This window comes from Fundulus heteroclitus, chromosome 21 (assembly GCF_011125445.2).
Source record: "Fundulus heteroclitus isolate FHET01 chromosome 21, MU-UCD_Fhet_4.1, whole genome shotgun sequence".
NCBI classification, from domain to species: domain Eukaryota; kingdom Metazoa; phylum Chordata; class Actinopteri; order Cyprinodontiformes; family Fundulidae; genus Fundulus; species Fundulus heteroclitus.
The window spans coordinates 4233161-4257002 of record NC_046381.1 but is presented as its reverse complement, the minus strand read 5'-3'; the positions used below and the strand labels follow the sequence as shown (position 1 = coordinate 4257002).

The 23842-nt window shown below is 42.8% G+C and overlaps 1 protein-coding gene across 1 annotated transcript; it reads left to right on the top strand.

Moving 5' to 3' along the window:
• Positions 1-1980: 1980 nt before the first annotated feature.
• On the top strand, positions 1981-20234 carry mbtps2 (membrane-bound transcription factor peptidase, site 2). Its single transcript, XM_012854662.3, has 11 exons — positions 1981-2055; positions 3041-3189; positions 3411-3549; positions 5979-6082; positions 7607-7734; positions 12690-12808; positions 14462-14642; positions 15052-15158; positions 17837-18035; positions 18326-18401; positions 19418-20234. The coding sequence occupies exons 1-11, from the start codon at positions 1981-1983 to the stop codon at positions 19638-19640; spliced, it is 1500 nt and encodes a 499-aa protein (XP_012710116.2). The 3' UTR covers positions 19641-20234.
• Positions 20235-23842: the final 3608 nt, after the last annotated feature.

Sequence of the window (23842 nt, the reverse complement as noted above, 5' to 3'; positions counted from 1 at the left end):
AGAGAAGATTTCATTTCATCCATTGAGCTAATTTTTTTCTCAATCATCCAAGACTGCTTCAGCCAACTGAACTCGGCCCCCTCTTCCAGGTTGCACCAAATCTGTATTTTAAATGATGTTAGTGGACAGGAAGAGCGCCCCCAAATAAAATTCTGCATGAGGGTCTACAAGACCTTAGACCACACCAGCAAATGTTCTTTAGTGCCCTTTTGAAACCAGTCTTCTGGTTGGAAGCCTTCCAAATCTTACAATTTTGACCAACTCTTAAGTCTAGGAATACATTGAAGGATTTCTCAGAAGAAAAAACAACAACTAGATGGAAGTTCACTGCATTTAACCTGAATAGTTTGTACTCTTCTGTATCGAATGTGTCTATTTCTAATTAGACTGATGAATCATATTCAGTCAGTCCTATTTTGATCAGCTGTAAGTGTACACTATGCATTTATGATTAAGCCGGTCTCCAAATGGATCTTCATTACTTACTGAACGCTCTGAGTATTTGGCTGCGAAGTGCAGGAGAGACATGAGGTGACGAGACCAACTGGCGTTGATCCACTTGCAGTTTTATGTTTCGCTGATTACATTTATGGCTTAATGAGTCGCCGTCTGCGCTGGTATCCTCATTGCGACCAGCTTACACCACCACCATGTTTAACAGCATCCTTCTGTTCTCCTGAGCTTTTGAAAGGAAGAAATCTAACATGTTCACACTTTTACCAACAGCTCAGTGAAAATTGACAATTACTGGGGTCAATGTGTGTTGTACTATACATGATGTTTTATGTGTTCTTTCTTGGTTCCTTTCATTGAATTTGTCGCCGACACAGTCAAGTTGAAAGAATGCCATTTCATCTCATAGCATTTCTCATCTAACAGCAGAACTTGGCAACATAAGACAGGCTGATATGTCAATGTCAACTTTATTTATATAGCACATTTGATACAGATACCTCTGTCCAGAGTGCTGAACACAACAAACACTATAGATATACAAAATAACAACACACAACATAAAATAAGAATAGCCAAAAATAACAAAACTTAAGAATAAAATAATAAAAATACTAAAATAATCTGCTCAGCTTGAGTTAAAGGCTTGTGCAGACGGGTGGGTTTTTTAACAAAAACATGCCTTCGACTGCTGTAGTTAAACAGTTCTACTGAAACATCACTAGTTCAACTTTTTTAGCCCAACTGTTTTAAATGTTTTTTTTATTCTGTTTTATTTTCCTATATTTTAATTATGTAAAGCACTTTGTATTGTCTCTGTACTAAATTGTGCTATACAAATAAATTTGCCTTGCCTGCCTTGCCTTGCCTAAAAATGCAAAGACACTGATCTTTTATAATTTGTCTTAAGACTTAATGCATATGATATGACTCAGCACATTTAACACAGTACCTTATAAAAGTAGCCCTTGAACATTTTCATAATATGCCATGTTACAACTACAAAAAAAATATTTTTGATGACAGGCATATACAAAGACGACGCAAACTGGACAATCAGGTTGAATACGTTTAATTTAATATTTTCATGTTTCATTGTTTTCTTCAATTTAGCATTAACAATTTTGTTTTTTCCCCTTTATATTATGATATGGACCGGTTTTTATCTGAAATAAAATGTTATCTTATTTTACCCTTAGTATTACTTTCAAACGAAAAGCCGCATAAAAGTTACCCACCGCCAGGTGGCGGTAGTACGCTGTCTGTTTGCCACAGACGTATGGAGTAAGGCAGAAGAAGAGTAACCAGGTGTTTTTTTTCCCCCTCTCTCTTCCTCATATTCACTGTAAACAAACCCAGAGGCGTCTATTTGAACGTTGAACGGAGAAATGTGGGCATTCCTGCGCAGCTCTAAAGCCGCCTGACCGCGGCCTTGCTGCGCTACACGGTGGGCGGAAGGAGCGATGGAGGAGCTGCAGTTCGGTCGGACGGTTCCGCGGAGAGTCCTCTGACAGACAGAGCTGCACCATGATCCCAGTGTCCCTGCTGGTGTTCGTGATGGCAGGCTGGTGTGCTGTCTACCTGGCCGACACGCTGCTCAGGGTGGGATTCTGACGCTATTGTTTTTTTAATTTTACGTGATTCTAAGAGAGAGGCGCGACCGTTAGCGGCCCCGGCTAGCTAAACCCGGTGAAGTTAGCATCTGCAACAAGGCTTTTTTATTATTACCGTTAGTTAGGGAGTTTGTTCTGCTGTTGTTAAAGAAAATATAGCTTAAAGCTGAGCAAACCTGCACTAAATTATTCCATACTGTTTAACACAACTTAAGTTTTTACAAAACCTTTATTTGAAAGCACAAAAAGCATGATCCACCCAGCTAGCTAGCTACACAACTAACATAATAAACCAAGAAAAGGTATATCTATGATAGTTACGTCACTAACACGTGTATATACATATTTACAAAAAAAATATGTATATACACGTATTTTTAGTATATTTGTATTTAAAATTGTCTTAATTGTGAGATTATATTGGAACGAATACCTTGTGTGTATGCAGAAATGTGGCTAATACAGCTAACTCTGATCTTTAAATCAATATTAAAAATGCATTTTTTTAGAGTTGCCTTTGACTGTTCTAGTTTAACTGTTTTACTGAAATAGTATTAGTTTAAGTTTGTAGTCCAACTGTTTTTAATATTTGCTTTTAGTATCCATTTTCCCATGTTTTATTTTGTTTCATTTTCTTCTATATGTTTTTCCAACTTCCTTTTATTGTGTTTTTTTTATTTTTTCCTATATTTTAATCATGTAAAGCACTTTGCATTCTCTTTGTACTGAAATGTGCTATAGAAATAAATGTCCCTTGCCTTGATCATTTATCTTAGATCTAGATTAGATCTTTATTGTCATTGTCACACAACAACGTAATTAAACGTGCCATCAGTCGGTGCTAGTGGAAAAACAAAAAATATAATTAACCATAAAATCTGCAGCCGTTACGATCATTGTGCAGCTTGATGTTTGTATTCAGTGTGTTTTCCTGTCCGTCAAACACAAACGTGGGTTCTCCTGCTCTCCCGCAGTCCTCGGTCACACACCGGATCAGCTACGAGTCGTGGCTCGCCAGTCGAGGGTTGATGTTGTCGCCTTTCCACGTGCGATGGCAGACCACCATGTTCAACCGGCTGTTCGCTTACTGCGCCCGCATCAACCCGCGGGCCCTCTACCTCTGGTGAGGACCCCCGACGCCAGCGACGTGCTCTGAACATAGCAGCTCGAGTCTTCGTTTCTTGAGTTTGATCCATTTAACTTTAAACAATTTTAAGTATTTAGTGTTTTATCGGTTCACTGGAACCTTTGTCATTATTACTGCCTTATTTTTACAGTGGTTGCATACAAATTTATTCCAGATTACGGCCCTTTGAACTAGCTGACGCGGTCTGTTTGTTTCAGGTTCAACAGCGGTCTTGTGTTTGGCATCGCTGCCATGCTGGGCTCCGTGGTGCTGCTGGTAAAGACGCTGCAGCAGACGTATGCTCAGATGACCACCGACAACCCTCGGATAGGAGGTCAGCAGACCCTGCAGGTTGTGGTACGTCCGTTTCTGAGTTTTCCCAGTTAAATTCCTCCCCACGTAGTCGGAGGTAAATACTGACGCTGTACAGCAGGGGTCCCCAGCCTTTAGGGTGTCTAAAAATAAGGTAAATATTATGTAAAGTGCGAGAGAAATACAACTCGATTATGTTAGCTTATCTAGAGTTACTGAGGGATAATGACATCTGAAATGTCTTGATTATTGCCAGTCTACTCTATAATTGAACTTTTTTCTCATTTTAACAATCTTATGTACTTTTAAGGCTCTCAGCTTTGAGTAAAAATGAGTCTATAGTTCGGCAGGAGGCTTTTCCAGCTGTGTGTTTCACTTCAGCAGTGTTTTGCTTTATATTGCGCTCTTCTCTGCATGAAACTAAAGAATAACTTTTGCAAACTTCACAAAACGCTCTCTGAGAGTCCCCCTTTAGAAACCATTCCCCAGCCATGTAGCAGCATTTTCTTTACTTTGGCACAGCTTTGTGTATGCATCAAGATAACTTTTTTGTGGCGAGACGCTGCTATTGACTGACAGCCAACGCAGCTCTCAGTGATGAGCACTGCTGCTCTGCCTTCTTTGTTTCAGAACAGTGTAGGTCCAATAAGTTTTTGACTTTTCCAAATTTGACCCAGTCAATGCGTGGCATTGCTTCAGTTTGTGAGACCGGGACTATGAAGAATACGGCGCAGTCCTGCGCAAATCGGGACATCTAGTCACTCTAGCCCAGGGGTGTCAAACATACGGCCCGCGGGCCGGATCCGGCCCGCCGAACAATTTAGTTGTTCTATGCATTAATCTAATGCATTATCATTATGAAAAAAAAAAAAATTTTTTTTTTTTTTTTTTCCAGTGACCTGTCTGCCAATGTGGCAATAAGATGCCACAAAGAGCTCATCAGATTTGGCTTTCACAAGTGGACAAGATAAAAGGAAGAGAATGATAAAACAATTATTGAAAAAAAACATGTATTTATATATATTTTTTAATTGAAAATATGCAGTTCCAATATTGTCCACGAGGGGCGCTGTGTTTTAATCAGCAGATTAAGCTTCAGGTGTAGAAAAATTCAAATCATTTCTTAATTTTTATCTGTTTGATGTATTTTATCATGCAGAACAGTGTTTTTAAGTTCCAAAAAATGTGAATAAATGTTTTTCAACATTGTCCAATCACTGTGATCAGTTCTTATGCATAATGTACTAAAGTAAATGTTTAACTGAGTAAAAGTATTGTTGAAATTGCACATACTTTTCTTAAAAACGCTGAGGTTATTCATAATATATTGTGTAAAAGTGAAATTAATTTAATATAAAAATCGACAACAAGTCCACATTTATTAGTTCTATTTAATCTTGCAATGAGTTTACTTGTGTGGCCCTCTTGAGATCAGATTAAGCTGTATGCGGCCCCTCAACCCAAATGAGTTTGACACCCCTGGTCTGGCCTCATCATAAATAATTTTTCAAGTACAGCTACTTATGTTTTTTCCTCACCTCAGACTTCATGGTGATCCTCATTGCCCACGCCGCAGTCCTTCTGTTGTTGAACGTCGCCAGGCTCTGCCGCCGTGTCGGTAAAGGTGAAGAAAGTTGGTTTCAGCACATGAGCATAGTCGCTGCAGTGCATATTCATCAGATGCGATGTGGGCGGCGGCTCGACCACCGCGTCTCTGGAAGTGTTGATACATTTATCCAGAGATCCCCGTAGTGACATGTGAAATTGCCCTTTTTTCCCCCCTTTTTCTCAGAACCAGTAACCGTAAAAGAATGCGTGCATTTCTGCATCTGCGTTGTGATTGGCTGGGAGGATGTAATGACTCTAATATTAACCTGGCTAGAATGCAAAAGGAAGGAAAACTATTATTCTATTAAACTTTTTAATGACCTTTTTTTCTATCATCTATATACGTCTGTCGATCGATATATATTGTTATTGAATTATCGTCCAGCCCTGTTATTTATATTCTAAAAAGGGACAGAAAACTTTAGAAATTTGACTTGAGAAAATAATAGAAATGTGACATAAAAAAAAAACCTGTGGAAGAATCCTGCTCTGTATCTAGTCGGGTAAAAGAAGCTCCTGCTCATTTCCTGCTCGTTCTTTTTCTCTTTTTTTTTTTTTTTTTTCTTTTGTCAACCATGATGTCAAGCGAGCTCTAATGTGAGCAGCAGCTCCCTTTAGTGCCGTGACTTTGATTCACGGAAAGCTATTAGCGGAATCTTAATGTCTGGGAATCAATCTTGGAGGACAGAAAAGTCTGGGCTCAGCCAGCAGGGTAACAAAACGCAGAGGCCGCGGCGAAACGCTCAGTCAGCAGAAAGAGGGAAGGAGGTGGGCGTTGAACGAATGTGGGACAGGAGCATGAAAATCCAGGTAAAGCTGATTATTATTCTGCAGAGGATGATGTTTTTCCCGTGACTTTGTTTCAGGTCCCGGGTGTGAACCTGCCCACCAGTCAGCTGGCCTACTTTTTCACCGCTCTGCTGCTCAGCGGAGTCATACATGAGCTGGGACACGCTGTGGCAGCGCTCAGGTATTAAACACTCACTTCTATTCAACATGTGGAGATTTTTGACTTTTAACTGATGCTTCCGTTAGATCTAGTTTGGCGCTTTCTGTTAAAATTTAACGTTTCTGCTTTGCAGCTTTTATGAGCTATTCTCCAACCTGACGGGGGGGCTTTCATTCTCACTGACTTCTTGTTTTCATTCTCCAGTAATGTTCTCAGAGAGGAGTTAAACTGCTCATTCGGCCCATTTTTCAACCCTGGAAATGTATCTGAAAATGTGTCAGGACGCTAACTTCAGCTGGTATTTCTCTGATTAAAGGCAACCGGCTCATAAATAGATCGTTTCTAGCACAGACTCCCCACCCAAGGCTCCCGAGATGCTTTTATTACCATCCGCAGTTATGCCTCATTATGAATGTTCTCAGAGCGCCGTCATTAAACAAGACGGGCAATTTCACAAAAATCTGCAGCGAGGAGATGAGAGAGAACCAGAGTTTAGTTAAATGTTTAGCTCTCTGACTCGAGGCACGACTTGTTGGTAGGAAAATATGAAGCACTTCATCTGTTGAGACGTCTTCTTTTAAAGAAGGAACTGAGAATTTGTGCTCAGCTGATGTACCTGGTTAAATAAAGGTTCAATGAGATAAAAGCTGGAAAGGATTAATATAAATGCGTTACAATTTAAGCATTTAAAATGTGTTTTGACGTATTTTGTACGTAGAGAGGGCTTTTCAGGATCATTTTGTGCTTTTTTTTTTTTTAGCTTTTTATAGGGCTGAACAATTAATCGCATTTTCAATATAATCGCGATTATAACAAACGCAATTTCCAAATCGCAGAGCGCAGCAATTTTTGGCTATGTAACAATTAGTGAATTAGACGCGTCCATTAGGTGTCGGTAAAATGTTTAAAGTGGGTTTGCTCCACATGGCAGGGAAGACAGTTGCAGCAGTGAGATAATCTAATTTGATTACTTGTTTTAGAGTTTATATAAATCATACATAGCATTAAGTACTGGTCAATCAGTTTAATACATAGACTTACTTTGCACTTCATGTTCAATAAGGATTGATGTCCAAATCAACTAAAAGCTGTTCTCCTGAATAATATTCTGAACAATAGAAACATTAAAAGTTCTTGTTTTAAATAGGCCTTGTTTACAAACATATTTATCTAGAGGGCATTTTTGTTGCTTGTGGTTAATGCAGAGAAAAGTCAAAATTGCAATTTTGGTTGAAATATATCGTAGGCAGAACGCAATCATTTCTGCACCAAGTTTAGATGCTGTAGGTCTTTTAGCAACTAATCCGCACGGCGAGGAAACAAATTGATTTGTTGTTTGTATATGTTTAAAAAGACAATTAAACTGGGGGAAAAAATCGTATTAAATTGCAATATTAAGAAAAAAAATCGCAATTAGATTGTTTTCCAAAATCGTTCAGCCCTAGCTTTTTACGTCTTTGCTTAGTGCCTAATATCTGTGATTGACTGTTTGCAGACATGTATGAAATGTTGAAGCCTGCTTGTGTTTAACGGTTCCTCCTGCAGGGAGTCGGTGAGGGTCAACGGTTTCGGCATGTTCGTCTTCGTCGTGTATCCCGGTGCGTTCGTGGACCTCTTCACCACGCACCTCAACCTCATCTCCCCGACCCAGCAGCTCCGGATCTTCTGTGCAGGTCGTTTAACTTCTCCTCAGTGGCGCCACCAGGGGGCGGCAGAGGGGCGGGGCAAACCATAAAAGCCAAACTTTTTTTAATTTATTTTTTATTTAAGTGTATTATATTTGTTTAATCTGTCCGTCCGTCCGTCCGTTGTCTTCCGCTTATCCGGGGTCGGGTCGCGGGGGTAGCAGCTTCAGTAGGGAGGCCCAGACGTCCCTCTCCCCAGCCACTTGGGCCAGCTCCTCAGGAGGAATCCCAAGGCGTTCCCAGGCCAGCCGGGAGACATAGTCCCTCCAGCGTGTCCTGGGTCTTCCCCTGGGCCTCCTCCCGGTGGGACGTGCCCGGAACACCTCTCCAGGGAGGCGTCCAGGAGGCATCCTGACCAGATGCCCGAGCCACCTCAACTGGCTCCTCTCGACGTGGAGGAGCAGCGGCTCTACTCTGAGTCCTCCCCGGATGACTGAGCTCCTCACCCTATCTCTAAGGGAGAGCCCAGACACACTACGGAGAAAACTTATTTCAGCCGCTTGTATCCGGGATCTCGTTCTTTCGGTCACGACCCAAAGCTGTTTAATCTGATTGAATTTTATTTACTCAGATTTAAATATTTGTCTTTTTCCATTTTATGGCAATTTCTTATTTTTCTATTTACTCTAATTACATTTATAATTTTTTATAATAAAAAAACAAAAGAACTTTAACATATTTAACTATTATTAAGTATTTATTTTCCTTTAATTTTATTCAGCGATTTTTCTATTTTCTTCTGAGCTGCCTACTTTAATGCCCTTTCTGGAAGATAAAATAAGATAAGATAGACTTTATTGATCTCACAGTGGAGAAATTCACGTGTCACATCGGCTCAATAATCAAAAGGAGGAAAAGGTGCATGAGGCTTATACAGTGCGTCCACATCACTGAGCTATATAATATACTAGAGTGCTGATTTTGCCGAAAAACTGAAGTCACTGGCCGCCATCTTGCTACTCCCTACTCTCACAGAATCCCATAGGATTTACTTGCAACAACAAGCAGTTTTCTGGCAGTGTGAAAACGTTTCGCAGGTAATTCTACAGTCAGTGGATGTACTAACACTATTAACTACTAGGAAATTAGGTGCTGAAATATTTTACATGTTATTCATATTAAATATATATATATATATGTATATATAAGTATGTGTATATCTATATATGTATATATATGTATACACATATGTAAATATATGTTTTTGTATATTGTTATTTATATATTTATAAATGTTAAACATATATATTTAAATGAATAAAATGCAAAATATTTCAGCACATGACTTTCTCAGTACTTGATATTTTTAGAACATAACATAAAAAAAATGGCATTTGACATTTTAAAAGTCTTAAGCCCCCCCCCCCCCCCCCCCCCCCCCCCCCGATCATGAGAAAATCCTCGTTATTCGATGCTGTAGCGCACATATTCCCTAGTTAGTGGAGGAAAATAGGGAGTACCAATATGGCGGCTGGTGGCTTCAAAGCGACTCGTTCAAACAGACGGTGATTAGCACTCCAGTGTATTATATAGCTCAGTGGTCCACATATATATACAGTGGAGAGAGAGAAAAAAAGAAATAAAGCAGATTGATGATGAATGATTTATGGAAGCGCCCCCTGCTGGCACGACTCATTACAGCAGCGCTCCATTTGTTTGCCAGCTAATATAATCACGTCTATTAATCCCAGTTATTAGAAGCACTTTGTTTTGGCTGCGAAGGTCATTCAGGTTATTTGTGAGCAGCGGACAGACGCAGCACATCAAATCTTTTCCGTTTCAATTAGGATAATTGCAGTTCGACAATTCAATTGATTGGCGGAGGGAAGCCGTTAGTCGCGCGTGGATGTGAGTAATATCTGCCGACTCTGTGGGAGCGGATGAGAGTCTCAGCGACTGCAAAGCAGTTTTTAATTGGAAAAAAGGATAAACGGGCAAATCTGCGGTTTAAAGAATGTTTGGTCTGTGCAAATTACTGCAAATCCTTTAATAAATAAAAAAAAAGGTTTTAAGAGTGGAAAGTAGAGCTGAAGCTATTAATTATTTCAGTAACTAAGAACTCCATTAATCATTCAGTTATTTGAACATGCGGTGCAGCGTTGGTCTCCAACCGGCCTCGTGCTCTGGTGGATGTGCCAGTGCATAAAAAACAACTGTTTATTCATTTTCCAGAAAATGTTCTTTTAGCAAAATTTGGATCATAGCTGCTATGTTCTAAAGGGAAAGTAACATCAATTTGTGTTTGGACCTTCTGTCGGCGTCTTCAGGAAAAGATCAGGTCATCAAGGACTAACCCAACTGAGGCAAGAAAACAGCATTTTAACCTTTAAAGTCTGCTCCAGAGGGTTAAATCGACCATAAACATAAATCTCTTAGATCTTTGGTAGCTTGCAAAATTCTTCATATTCCTTGAACTTTTTCCGGTAGATTAATCCCAAAATATGTATTTTATTGGATTTTAAGTGCTGAAGCAATGCAAAGTGGGAATTGTGAAGGGATGTCCATAAGCATTATCCCCCCTTCGCTCTGTTACCCCTAAATAATATCCAGGGAAACCAATTTACTGTTATTATTCGCTTCACTACTAAATAGTCCACATGCAAATCATTTAATTTTGGGTATAAACCCAGATTTCCTGTATTCTCAGAGGTAAGAGAACATTGGTGAACAAACGGTGTCAGGAAGACCAGGGAACTCCTCAGATGGGTCAGGGAGAACGTCGTTGACGTTTAAACCAGGGCTGGCTTATAAAACAGTGTCTCAAGTTGTGAACATTTCTCAGAGCTCTGTTCAGTCTGTCCCCTGAACACAGAAAGATCACGGCCGTCCTCTTATGGCCAGGATGATCCTGGAAGGAAACCCGTCAAACACTGATGTTCACCCAGGCTTTCCTTACCATCTGGCTGAGCTGGAGACTTTTGTAAAAAAAAAAAACAATAATGTGCAAAAGTAGAGGTAGAAAGCGGCTTTAAATAAGTATTTTTTCCCCATTAATTGACGTGTAAAACCTTTAAAAAACGCAACCAAACAATATTTTCATGTTTAGAACCAATTAATGTTCCTAATATTTATATTTTTCCCACCTCTGGGAAAACTGCTGGATTGTTCACCCTGCAGGTGCACGGTTCAGCCTCCGGAGGGCAGCAAAGAGCCTCTCTTAGTTATTTATCCCTGTGTGACCAACACGTGGCTTTTCTGACAAGACAACGCCAGACCACTGCTGGTCATGTGACCCACCGGGGCCAGGGGTGTGTGTGTGTGTGTGGGTGGGGGGGGGGGGGGGTGGTGCAGCCATCCCCATCAGGGGAGCGGTGACATAACGGCGTGCCGTTGTTTGTCTGTTTCTCCGCGTGAGATTGGCCTTTACGTCAGGGGGGCTTCACATCAGATGCATTATTTATTCCTCTATACAAAGTTGAACAGCCTGTCTACTCGTATCGGGTAAGCATCCACGTAGGTTTGGAATCAACCGTTTGCTTTCCCCTCCACTTATGATGCAGCATTTAACAGCAGCCCGGGTTTTTTCTGGTAGAAGAGCAGGTCTCTCCCTTTTCTCGGGATTCTCCTTTAGAAACAAAAACCCGTATCTCCAGCTCGCCCGGAGGCTCCCGGCTGAAAAGTTGAACCTCAGACTCATCCGACCGTGAGACGTTTCCTCCCGTGGTTCCAAGTCTCCTTGCATAATTGAAACGGTATAGACGGCTATTTATAGCAAGCAGCGGTTACTGTTGGGTCACAGCAACCGACACTTAGGATATGTGGAGAACATACAGGAGAGGGAGTTACAGCCGGGTGCCGTGGGTGCTGTACGTTTCCTGAATAACCAGGGGAGCACGGCAGAGTCTGGTTCAGGTGCTCCAGACGTGTTATTGAGCTGCTTTTAGGCAGAGGGATCAAGTTTTCCCACCTTTACTGGCTTCTTACATTTCTCAGACGACAAACTAAACATTTTGGGTTTTTAACCATTTCGTATGTCTTCATTTGTAACTTGAACATATAAATCTGTTTATAAAATTTGTTCTTTGCATTGTTTTTATTCATCGTTTTGTTCCATCTGGGATGGCAGCTTTCAGTGCTGCAAAACTGACCACTTCTAAGTAGAGACGCACCGGTCAATCAGCCAATTATCCTATTATTAGCTCTGTTCTTTGTTCATTTGGACAAATATTGAAAAATCAGTTTTTTTTTGTTTTTTTTTTAAATGCATCAAATCTAAGAAGTCAAACCAGTTTGGTTTTATTTATGCAGCGTCTGACAGGATATTCAGTGACGCATCATTTTGAGTTTGATGAAACGGGGCAAAGGAGCGTATTTTCTGTTTAATTCAAAACTTCGGACTCTGTCAATGAACTTTTTTAGTCTTTTCTTGGTGTGTGTGTGTGTGTGTGTGTGTGTGTGTGTGTGTGTGTGTGGGGAGGCTGTTTAGATTAAGAAAGAAATCCTAATTAGCCGTCCAGCTCCTCAGAAACAAATCGGTACCGGCCTCAGAAGCTTGATGGGTGCATCTCTAAGTAACCCTATACCTCCAAATGTAACGTTTTTGATACAATCAGTCCAGAGTCAGTATTTTTCTGAACATACAGTTTACTACGTACAAATTAATATATTTAACTTGCAGAAAACATGAGGAAAATGTATTTTTCGGTCTAACGTATCAATAACGATATATAGAAGTTTTTCTTTTTTTAAAGGAACCAAAAAGATTTTCCTTTTTGTTTTTGTTTTTTATGTGAAAGTACGTCATAATTACGTGGATCAGGCGATTAAAGGATTTATTAAAGTAATGTTTTTTTATTCTTAATAGAAGACGGTTGTAATCCATGGAGAAATCCATCTCATTGAACTAAAGAAGGATCCTGCAGCAGATTTTTAGCTCAAAGCTCCTTTCAAACAGGGCAAACGACTCCACGGATTGAAACCTCTTCCTTTTTAACTTTCTGCAGGAGTTTGGCACAACTTTGTCCTGTGCGTGGCGGCGCTGGCCTTCCTCTTCCTGCTGCCGGTCCTCCTGTTCCCCGTGTACACCACCGGAGTCGGAGCGCTGGTCACCGAGGTGGTGCAGGTGAGTCAATGCTAGGAAACATCCGTCACTTAACGGGCCTGGTTTTAACTGTTAGCCCAACTCTGTCTAAAAAAACAAACAAAAACAAAAGCATTTCTTAGCTGAATTTCAGTGTTGTGGTAAAGCTGCTGCCTATTAAAGCTGCACAGCATCTCACAATGCCTCTGTGGGCGATATTCACAGCACACTGTTTGGAGTCCTATGATTGTTGGGTAACATGTTCCACGTTGTATGAGCTTAAATTAGCGTTTAACCTGCTAATGTAACATTTAGCCAGTTGGACGGAGAGGATAAAACGGGACACAAAATGCTAACGGTCACAGAGTGATGGAAGCACCGACGATGAGGAGACTGTGGCTTGATGGGTTGAGTAGTCGTCTGGCAATCAGAAGGTTGTGGGTTCGATTCCAGCTTCCCCTTTCCACATGTCGATGTGCCCCTGGGCACGGCACTTAATCCCAAATTGCCTACTTATCTGCGTCTCGGTGTATGGGGAGTGTTAGGTTCGATCCCCAGTGCCTGCAGTCTGTGTCCCTGAGCAAGACCCTTAACATCTGATTGCTCCCGGGGTCTCGCACATGGTAGCCCACTGCTCCCCAAGGGTGATGGGTTAAAAGCAGAGAACAAATTTCGTTGTAATGTATGTTTCAATGACAATAAAGATGATATTACTATTATTACTACTATTATTACTAGGAAAGAAGAAAATCGTCGTCGAAATATCTATCGCGGTATCGTCTACGCATTCGTAATCTGGGAGTTTATAGAAATGCATCAAAGATTTCAAACCGCTCCTCACTTTGCACGATTTGTCTCCTTCCAACCACAAACTAAAATGTATTTTATTAGAATTTTATGTGACAGACCATCATAAAGGTACATATAGTTGTAGAGTACGAGGATACAGAAAAAAAGATACCTTTTCTTTTGTTTTACTTTCTAATTTTTTAAAGTGAAACGTGCAAATTGTCCTCGGCCTGCTGGTAATTCTCAGGTGTTCTTCATAAATAGCGAGTAATAAACCACAAGAAGTCCCATTTTCAGCTTTGCCAGCATGTGGGGGACAGCAGGCGCTCAGGTGGGTCCAAATGAAACTTTTAGGTCCACATGCAGAACCGTCACAAAGCAAACTGAGAATTTAAAGCAGAGGCAGGAAGGTGGTGGTTGGGGATATATAATCCAGGAACTGTTTTTATTCCTCGTATCTCATCGTGGTGTCGTGTGGCCCAGCTGTGAAGTCACATTCAGCTCTATAAATATGAGTTCATTGGCATTCATAGTGCTAATATTTACATTTCTGCTCCTCACTGGGTCCGTTTTAATCCCAAAGGAATAAATTTTATATTCTCTTGCTGCTTTTCCCCCAAACCTCCGTCTGCAAAGTGGTGCAGATGTCGGCGTTTATCCCTCCTGTCTGTGTTGCATCGCTTTGGCTGCAGCTTTGGGCCGATGGTGAGGAGTTGTCAGCAGGATCTGGTGTGTTTTGTCCTGGTATCACAATCAAGAAGCTGTTGACTGTAGACCTGCACCCTGATCTGCATCCTTCTCCTTCCTGTTCGCCAACAAGCGAAGCTGACAGGCCAGAGTCCATTAAAGATGTCCTGTGACGTTTATTCCCATTAGCACCGAGCGGGGCTCTGCTTTCTCTTCCAGGGCTCTGCAGCTGAAGGGCCCAGGGGTCTGTCGGTGGGGGACATCGTGACGGCGCTGGAGGACTGTCCCGTAAGGGGAGTGGAGGACTGGACCAGCTGCCTGTCTCACCTCTCCCACACTCCGCAGACGGGATACTGCGTCCCGCTCGCCGGCCTGCAGCCCAGCTGGGCTCACGGCAGACGTGAGTGACAGCGCCGCCGCCGCAAAGCCAAGAGCCAGCGGCCTTACGGTGCCTCGCCAAGCCGTTCATACATTTCGACCCGTTTGGTGTTATTTATTTTATTTTTTTGGGAGGTTGCAAGTTTCCCAGCTTGAATCCCAAAGACACTACCCACTTCTGGGTCTCTGAGCAAGACCCCAGAAAGTTCCCCAGGCAGCACTAAGGGATGAGTTAAATGCTAATTTCATTGGGATGTTTGATGCAAAGACAAATAAGCTTCCGGCGCTTGACTGGAACGGCGAATGCCATCACGGTCTGCCTTTCTGCAGCGTTTCTCCTCATCCGGCGTCAGAAACGCAGAATTAATCTCTGTTTTTAATGTGATAGAGGGTGAAGCAGGACTCAATGTCTCTCGTTTCTTCTCTGGTAGCTTTCAAGCGTCTGGACGGAACGATGGACTGCTGCAGCAACAACAGCCTGACGGACCTCTGCTTCTCCTACGTCAAACCGCAGGGCAGGAGCGGCCGGGAGAGAGAGGTGACACACACACACACACACACACACACACACACACACACAGGGTCAGGCTTTCTGGCAGATCCATCATGTGAGCGCCAGCATTTAGATCGCTTCCTTAAACCATCGCTCTGGAAAAAAAGTCTAATATTACGAAGATAAACGGGTTTAGTCAGAGTTCCTTCTCATTTTTCCTTCCTGCGTCTGCCGCCTGAGTCTCTGTTCTCAGAGCTTTTGTTGCCGCCTTCACAGTCACCTGTTTGCTTTGACGTCTAGGCTTTGGACGTGTGACCTTTTCTACGCGCTGCCTGTTATTTAGTGGCCGACTCTAGGCTCATAATTGTTGGGCTCTACGCGGCGGAGCTGCACGTCCACACCGCTCCGCCGTCTTGAAAAGCTTTAAGTGGTTTCCCGGTCGAGATAAAAGTTGGAAACAAAAGAAAAGAGATTGAACCTTGAAAGTGTTTTAATCTGTTCTGTTTTCCACGGCAGCAGCCTTGTTTACTGATAGGACGTGTTCAACTCGTCAGCGTGTTTCCCTTTTGATTATAGCTGTAATACTTTTGGTTCAGCTGCGACATTAAGCTTTAAGTTAAACCGTAGAATAGTTTATCTAAGCCATTACAAGGCCTTTGTTGGGCAGTAATATAAAGCTTGGAGCTCCACAACATTCAGACATTTTGAATTGAGAAACCTTTCTGGATGGGAAGAGAAACGTCTTCAAACTCTGGAAAAACGTCCAGTTGTTTAGTTTTTTAACCTTTTTGGAAGAGTTTGTGAGGAATCTGCTGGGAAATAATTCCAAAGATTCAGACAAAGTTGGACAATCATGTATTTTAAAATTGAAATTTTCATGTATCGGAGCCTGGAAACTCATCATCGTCATAATTGAGTTTAACCTTCAAGGTCTGCAGCAGATTCTCCTTTACGGCCTTAAAGGTATACTATGCAACCGGGGTTGATTTTTCAGCGATGCTCCCCCCAGAGGACGAAAGTAAAAGTTCACTGTCGTAAAGATGCTCAGCTGTTCTGGTTTCTCCGTCAAGCCAGGCGCGGTTGTTTTGAGCTTAGCAGACAGGCGAACACAACGAAAAGTCTAAAAAACGGCAGTACAAACAATGACTAACACAGTGAAAGTATGAACATGCACACAGAGAGAGAGAAACCATTCCAATGTTACTTACAATCGCATCAGCAGAAACGCGAGGTCAGCGTCAGCCTTGCAGCCTTCTTTTTCTTTTAGCTCTCGCCATTCGGAAAAAGCTTGTCCGATGTTCACCCGTGTACGACTCCTCTCTCTGTCCAGAGCCCTTTTCCTCTTTCTTGCCTGCTCCAACATGGGCTTTCGCTGATTTCTTGCTGGTTCCGCCATAATAACTGCACAAATATCGCCACTGCGCTAGCAACGAGCACACCTTTCACTGCGGGCGTGTAGCAGTTCTCGCCGTAAAGCAAGACCGACTCTCGCGATGCACACAAGACTTCTGAGCCTGTGGGTGCGGCCGAGGGCTCTTGCAATGGCGTACCGTGCACGTGACGTCATCGTCTCAAGAGCAACGCCCCTTTTGTCGCTTTGGTAGGACATACAGGTAGAGAGCGCCCGTAGCAACCAGCAGAAACAGCGATATGACCGACTTTACAGCCGTTAAACTTTCCCAAGACGATGTTCCAGGCGCACGGATTACTGGTTGAACTGTCGAAGAACACACCAACCTTCAGCTCAAACGATGGCTTGAGAGTCGAGGGCTTAAAAAGACCGGAAAACGGGCCGAGTTGATCGAACGGTGAGCTTTATTTTGGCGTCGTCGGCCGTTTTTTTTTTTTTGTTTTGTTTGTAATCACCGTCCAGGAATGGGTATATGTTTAATGTTTGTCTTATTTGAAATGTTTTTGAGTAAGCTATCCTGGTAGCAGGGTATCAAGTTAGCGCCTGCTACCATGATAGCCTATATGCTGTCATGGTAGCAGGCGCTACTTTATTAACATGTCGGCCACCAAAATACTCTTACCTTGACTTGATGTCGCTGGAATTGGGTCAGGATGTTCTTCGGTTGTGCCCTTTCCTCCGACAAAATGCTTGCTACATATGTACTTGAATTTGGTAACTTTTTCCGGGTTGAACTGTTGTGTAGGCCGACCGCCCCGGTCCCAGCGCACACATTTCTCCTTGGCAGTCTTGAAGAAAACATCCTTCATATGCGGCCGATCAGCGTACCTCGAGTCGCTGTTGCACGTTCCATAGCAACAATGTTTAAAAACCATGGTCTTAGATTTGGAAAAAGCAGTCGTTTTAACGAGTAAAACCTAACGCACGTCTCTTTTACAGCGAAACAGCGGCGGACTATGCAAGCTTGTCCTACTGCGTACCACGTGATGTGACGTCATCGTGACGTTACGTTTCTAAAAATAGCTCGCTCGCGGTACGCCATTGCAAGTGCGGTATTTCCCCCACAGACCACCAGGGTGGCCGAGATAACCTTTGTTCGACCTGAAATGACTCATTTAATCATCCAAAACGGTATGGAACACATTAATTAACTGAAAAATGTTGCATAGTATGCCTTTAAACGGCGGCGTTTGGATGAAACCTTTTCAGATTTTGATGAGCGTCGCGATAGATTGTGTGAAAAATGACACAAACACGCAAAAACGACGAGGACGGCCGGCACACAGGAAGTCACAGGCCTTGTTTCCCGCAGTTCGCCTGCATGCCGGTGAGGAAGATGGTGACGGGCACGGCGACGTGCCGCTCCGACGACGACTGCGCCGCACACCTGGCCGCCGCCAGCGTTTGCGTCACGCCGTCGCTGGAGAACCAGACGCGCTTCATCCGCGTCGCGCACCCTCCCAGCCCGCACATGCTCTTCGTGGGCTACCCGCCACACCTGCAGTACGCTGGTACGTACATTTGCTTCAGCTTCACGCTTTATTCAGCGCCGTTTTATACCAAAACAAGCAGCCTCAGAGGCTAAAGTTGAACAGTTTAACTCCATTTTGTGTAAAGTGTGGATTTTAATGAAGCTGCAGCCTTTTGCAACACCTACAGCGGTGTGTCAGCAGTATAATCCGCGTAATTACTGCTGCCTGCGTGCTGTAGGTGTTGAGACGGCTCCTGTAATGAGCAGGAGGAGAGTTGCGACAGGTTGGTGAAATTATGACCTCTCTGCTTCCTGTTTTGTCTTCTGCAGCGAGTCTGACCAACTTTGTGCCCCGCTTCGGGTTTCTCCACCTGGACCTGCCCATCTTCTTGGAGACCTTCCTGAAGTATCCTTTTTATTTACAGTTATTATAACGTGTTGCAAATAAAACCGCCTAATCATCGCAGTTTGAAGATCAAGAGGCGAAAGGCTTTAGGCGGCTCCCGTTGGGCGGATCAGCACCTTTTTAAAAGCTGTTTTGTTGCACTTTTTGTTTAATCCTCAGAAATGCTGACTGGGCCGTTGTGTTTTACGCTGAACGCGACGACACTACAGATCAAAGGGAAACACGGCGTAAAGATCCAGGGTTTAGCAGCAGTGGCCTCTAAACAAAAGCTGAACGTTTCACTCAAAAGGAACATAAAATAATTTCATTCAGGTTCAGGTCTGTTGCTTCTGGACCCCCGTAATTTTTTTTATAACCAGATTTTGTTTGCCTGGAAAACTCCACAGATGTGGAAAGAATAAAATGAAGAATGGCAAAGACTAGTGGATTTTCTGTCCATCCAAACCACTCATTACTTCAGTTTATTGTGTTTTTTTTTAAATCTTTCTATATTCCACACAGGCTCAAGTACACTTAGCAAGTTGCGTCTCCACTACAGGCTTTCTGTCGCCGCCAACAAGCGCCTAGTGTCGCTCAGCCAGGATATTAGTCTATTCTTCTTGAATAGAGCTGACAGAGTCTATTTTAATGGACCCAGCTGTAAATATATAACAGGACGGCACATCTTACATGTTTAATGAAGCCTGCATCTGTTTTGGAGCTACATGTGTGCAAGTCGTTTTTTTGGTAATTGAGGTTGTTGCATCATCATTCCTCTCTGAAAAAAAGTATGGTTCAAATAAATGGTTAAAATGAATATTAATAGGAAACCTGTACCCATAAATCTCACCAGAACTGTAGATCTTTCTGCACTCGTAGGTTTATGTCAGCCAGTCGGCTAGAAACACAAACTGCCTTCCAAACCGCACTCCTCAGGTACGGTGTAACGTTCATTTGCATGAATCTCCATGTTTAACAGATCTGAGCTCCGTTGTATTCTGGGAAAGAACCCGACGTTGTCCTGAACCGCCTCTCAGATACGTGGTGTCCCTCTCCGGCGCCTTGGCCGTGGTCAACTCCGTGCCCTGCTTCGCCCTGGACGGCCAGTGGATGCTGAACGCCCTGCTGGAGGTCACGCTGGTCGCCGTGGTGACGGACCGGCAGAGGCGCGAGCTCGTGGGCTTCTTCCTGCTGCTGGCGGGCAGCGCCCTGCTGGCGGCCAACGTGGCGCTCGGCCTGTGGATGGTGACGGCGCGGTAGCCGCGGAGTCGGTGGGGGAAGACCGGCGAACTGTGAAGCCGCAGGGAACAGGCTGCTACTTTCTACTGACTCGATTGTTTCTTCCCCTCAGCCTTTTAACCGTTGGGACCAAATGAAGACGAACCAACTCCGTATGCGTGAAGCCACTGCCTGCGACGTCCTCTAAAACAAATCGGCGTTTTAAAAATTTGTGATGTGTTTGAATCTGGATTTAAAAAAAAAAAAAAAAAACTGCAGAACAGGAGAATCATGATGTTTTTGGAACGTTTTAAAGCTTCTGCGTCTGAATATCATGTAAAGTATCAGCGGGGAACAAATTGCACTACCGATTATTACTTCTGTAAGAAAAGCTTTGGGTGATCCGGGCTGAGCGGACCTCCGTCTGTCTCAGCGCGTAAACGAGAGTGTTGTACAGATGTGTTGGGTCAAATCAGGTGTCTTATCTCCTTCAGGCATTAATGCAGGAAAAAAAAGCCTTCTGTGTTTACTGTGTTCTGGCGTTTCCTCAAGTTTCTCAGTCCGACCTCTCACTGTTGGCAGTCCGGTTGTAAACGTTTGTGTCAAGAATGTGAAGTAAAACGTTGTTTTTTTTAACTCGTGTCATTTCTCAGTCTTTGTTAATCTGACAAATTTGACGCTTAAAAAGTAAAAATACAGAAACGGGGAAACGGAGTGTGCCGCACCATCACAGAGAGCAAAGATGAGCGTTACTGGAAGAGTGCTGCTGATCGATGGCATTGATTCGTCTTTTAATAGATGGAACATTTAGCTACGCACACTTTTTATACAACCAGGTCGTATCGGGTCTAGTCTGTACAGATATGTCAACACAATCCCAAGAAAAAAAAAAAAAAAACATCAGCAAAGACCTTTCAGAGGCAACTGATGCTGCCGAGGTGATTTCCCAACAACCAGCTGTTGTGGACACTGGTGGCCAATCTTTCCAGCAGGGTTTAAGTTGCTGAGAGAAAAGGTTAGCGTAAAAAAGGTTATCCTAGTTTTTTTTTGTTTTTCAGAAAAGAACCTTGGAGCACAGTCAAAAGTATTTTTAAAGTCGCTTTTCAACAAACATCTGCTGTCCATTGGGACAGTGATTTTTAAGGGCTAGCTGCCTGTCATCTAACAAACCATTAACTCCTCAGGATTCAACTTGTGCAGTTTTTATCTATTTGATTATGAATATTACTAATTCTAATTGGATATTCTAATTAATGGTATGCTACTCTAGTCAAAGGTAAGCCAGACCTGATACCCGCGGCTGCAGTGTCTGTGCAGGTCGGCTACACTTCCCTGGTTAGAAGTGGCCTCTATTACAGGCTGGTTGGCCTTGACTTCATGGAGCAAGATTGGTGATTGTGTGTGAAGTGAGATGGGATCTTAGTGTCTCATTATTGTATCAGATAATTGACATTAGAAAAGAATCTGTTAATAAGTCTATTCTTTTTCCAATAAGCTGTATAATAAATTTAAACAGGCCTGAAATAATACATACATATATTATTAGTATTAGCTGTAACTCTACGCAGGTTCAGCGGGTTTATCCCGTTTAATTCGTGGTGAGAAAGGCAAAGACAGCTTCTCCTACCTTTCTACTAATGCTTTATATCAGGCCTCCACTCTTCCACCAACTTTTCAGCTGTTCTATGCGGGATTTATCGATTTAAAACAGGTTCAAATGAAGCTCCTGGGACGTCGTCTCCATCGACGATTGGAGACGACTGATTGGCTTTGCAGTTGCTGCCTTTGTAGCCTGTTCAACCATCTGGGAGACCCGATCTGTCTCCGGGTAAATGTGACGTCCTTTGAGAAATGTCCCGTTCAGGTTTATCAGTGGACAGGTGCCACTCGGGTAGCCCCTCCCTGCCTGTAAAATTCCACCATTAGAGCAGCACTGCCTGGCACAAAATGGCGAAGGGAGAGCCCAGCGGATCAGAACGGTCTCTTACTGACAGAATAATAAAGTTAGGAGTTACTTACTTTATGTTCCTCCGAAGGGTGATGCCGTTTTGCTCTGAATTTATCCTTTGCAAATATGCGCATACGAGGCGACGGGTGAGAAGGGGAGGGGAAATGGTTGCAGCTGGAGTGGAGGTAGAGAGGCGTGGCTTGATGCACGTCTTGTTTTGGTCTACAGACCTAGTGGTGAGATGGCGCTTATTGCTCCTTTAAAGAAACGGGCTGAAAATAGAAAGTTTGTCTGATCGTATCCGTTTTGTCTTGCAGTTTGTTTGGTTTGATTATAGTTTAATGCTGACCATTGCAATGTTCACCAAATCGTTGTAATGTAGTGAATGTGCCTCAAACGCTTCAATTAGAAAGTCTGTCACCACACACACCATGTGAGTTAAATCTTTAAAAAAAACAATTACCTAGAAGTGAGCCATGGCGCACGGAGCCTGCTCTTATTTCATTCCAGACACCACTATTATGAGAATTAGTTAGTGTAGCAGAACCCTGAGTTGAACAGGATTACAGCAATATGGGTGCAGTCGAAGCTCTGATTACGTTTGGAAATCGCCTCCCTGCTTCAGATGACAGCCACAGTTTAGTTTTTTTTTATTTTTATCTGAACAACATTACATGGATGAGTGAAATACCGGACCTTTCAGTCCGCTCCTGACAAAGACCACAGTGGAGATAAAGCTTGGAACGGCACCGGTGGTGCCAGCGCCTCCTGGTTTGCTTCTGTGACGCCAGGGCCAGTGACAAATCGTCTCCCTGGGTAATCTGAACCGGCTAACAAGCCACTCTTGATCGTGTGCCATCAGGGTCTCTGAAAACACGCTCCCCTCCGCATCCTTCCATCAGCGATGTCCTGTCACTGAGAATGAACGCGTCCCTTAGATGATTTCATGCGCATCGGCGCTCAGGCCGACGCTTGTTTACATCCACACGTACAATTTCCGTCTGAACGAGGTTGTTTACACCACTTGTTGAGTTGTGCTGGCTTGTTGTATGAGGCTAAATGTTATATTTCTTTGTGCCGATTTGAACCACAACAGCTCAAACACGTACAAACATCGGGTTCAATGCTCCTTTAGTTAAATACAACTGTATGAAGTTATATTTGTGTGTGTTTGGGGGAGTTTTAGGGCTTTGTGGGTTTTCTTTGTCGTCAGTTGGCAAAGTTTGCTTTAGTGCTGCACATTTTCACGGCAGGCGAAAACCTTTACGCAACGCCCGTTGTCGTGTGCGTAAAACGTCGCACTGCAGATTGTTCCTCCTGGAATCGATCCTCGGCCTCTTTCTGCGTGGAGGTCACGGGTTGATGCACGGGTTCTCCCACAGTCCAAAACCATGCCTGTCAGGTTAAATGCTTACTTTAAATTGCTCTTGGGTAGAAGCAGGCGCATCATTAGACGTATTTTTTATTTTTTTTTAATAGCATTGGATCTCCCAACAAACCACTTTTAGATATGTGTCTGTTAAGAAAGACGCATTAAGCTCCTTCATTTCAGAGCAGCTGCAGAGCCTGGTGCTACAACAGCTGGAAGCAGCATACAGACTGAAGGTAACGTTAAAACCAGTAGGAACGTCTCTGGCAGCTTCTGGCTGGATTGGCATCATGATGTTAAAAATATCTGGTCCTTAGTTCAGTGAAAATTAAAGTGTTTATTCCTAAAGTAGCTTCACACATTAAAAGGTCCTCCAGATCAGCACATTGCTGCAGCCGGTCCGATTCTACGTGTAGACAGAAAAAATGTGTTGCTCCATAAACCGGGAAGATATGATTCATCTACTGGTGCCAGTAAGACGTGGTGGTAAGCGTCCCTCTTCTCTCCCTCCTTCCTCTTCTCTGCCTCGACTTAGTAGAAGTTTATTGCTCATATTTTGACTCATTTTGCAAACATTTTACATTTTTACGAAACCTAAAACGGCAGAAACAATACTCAAAATCAGTTCAGATTCTTTTAATTTTAGAAAGATATTTATAAAGTTGAAGTATTTGTATGAGTAGTAATGGGTTGTATATATTTATTATGAGTTAAAGTACTTCAAACATTTTATTTATATAATTCCTAATAAGTGAAATAATAATACTGACAGCAGGGGGAAATATTTGTGTCCAAGAAAGATGTAGCGCTGTTATATTTTTATCCCCACATGTTAAAACATTTTCTCTACAGAAAGTGTTTTAATAGTAAAGACTAATGGTTCACATCCTCAGTGGAGAACAACAGACTGTTTTAAAATCTTTTATT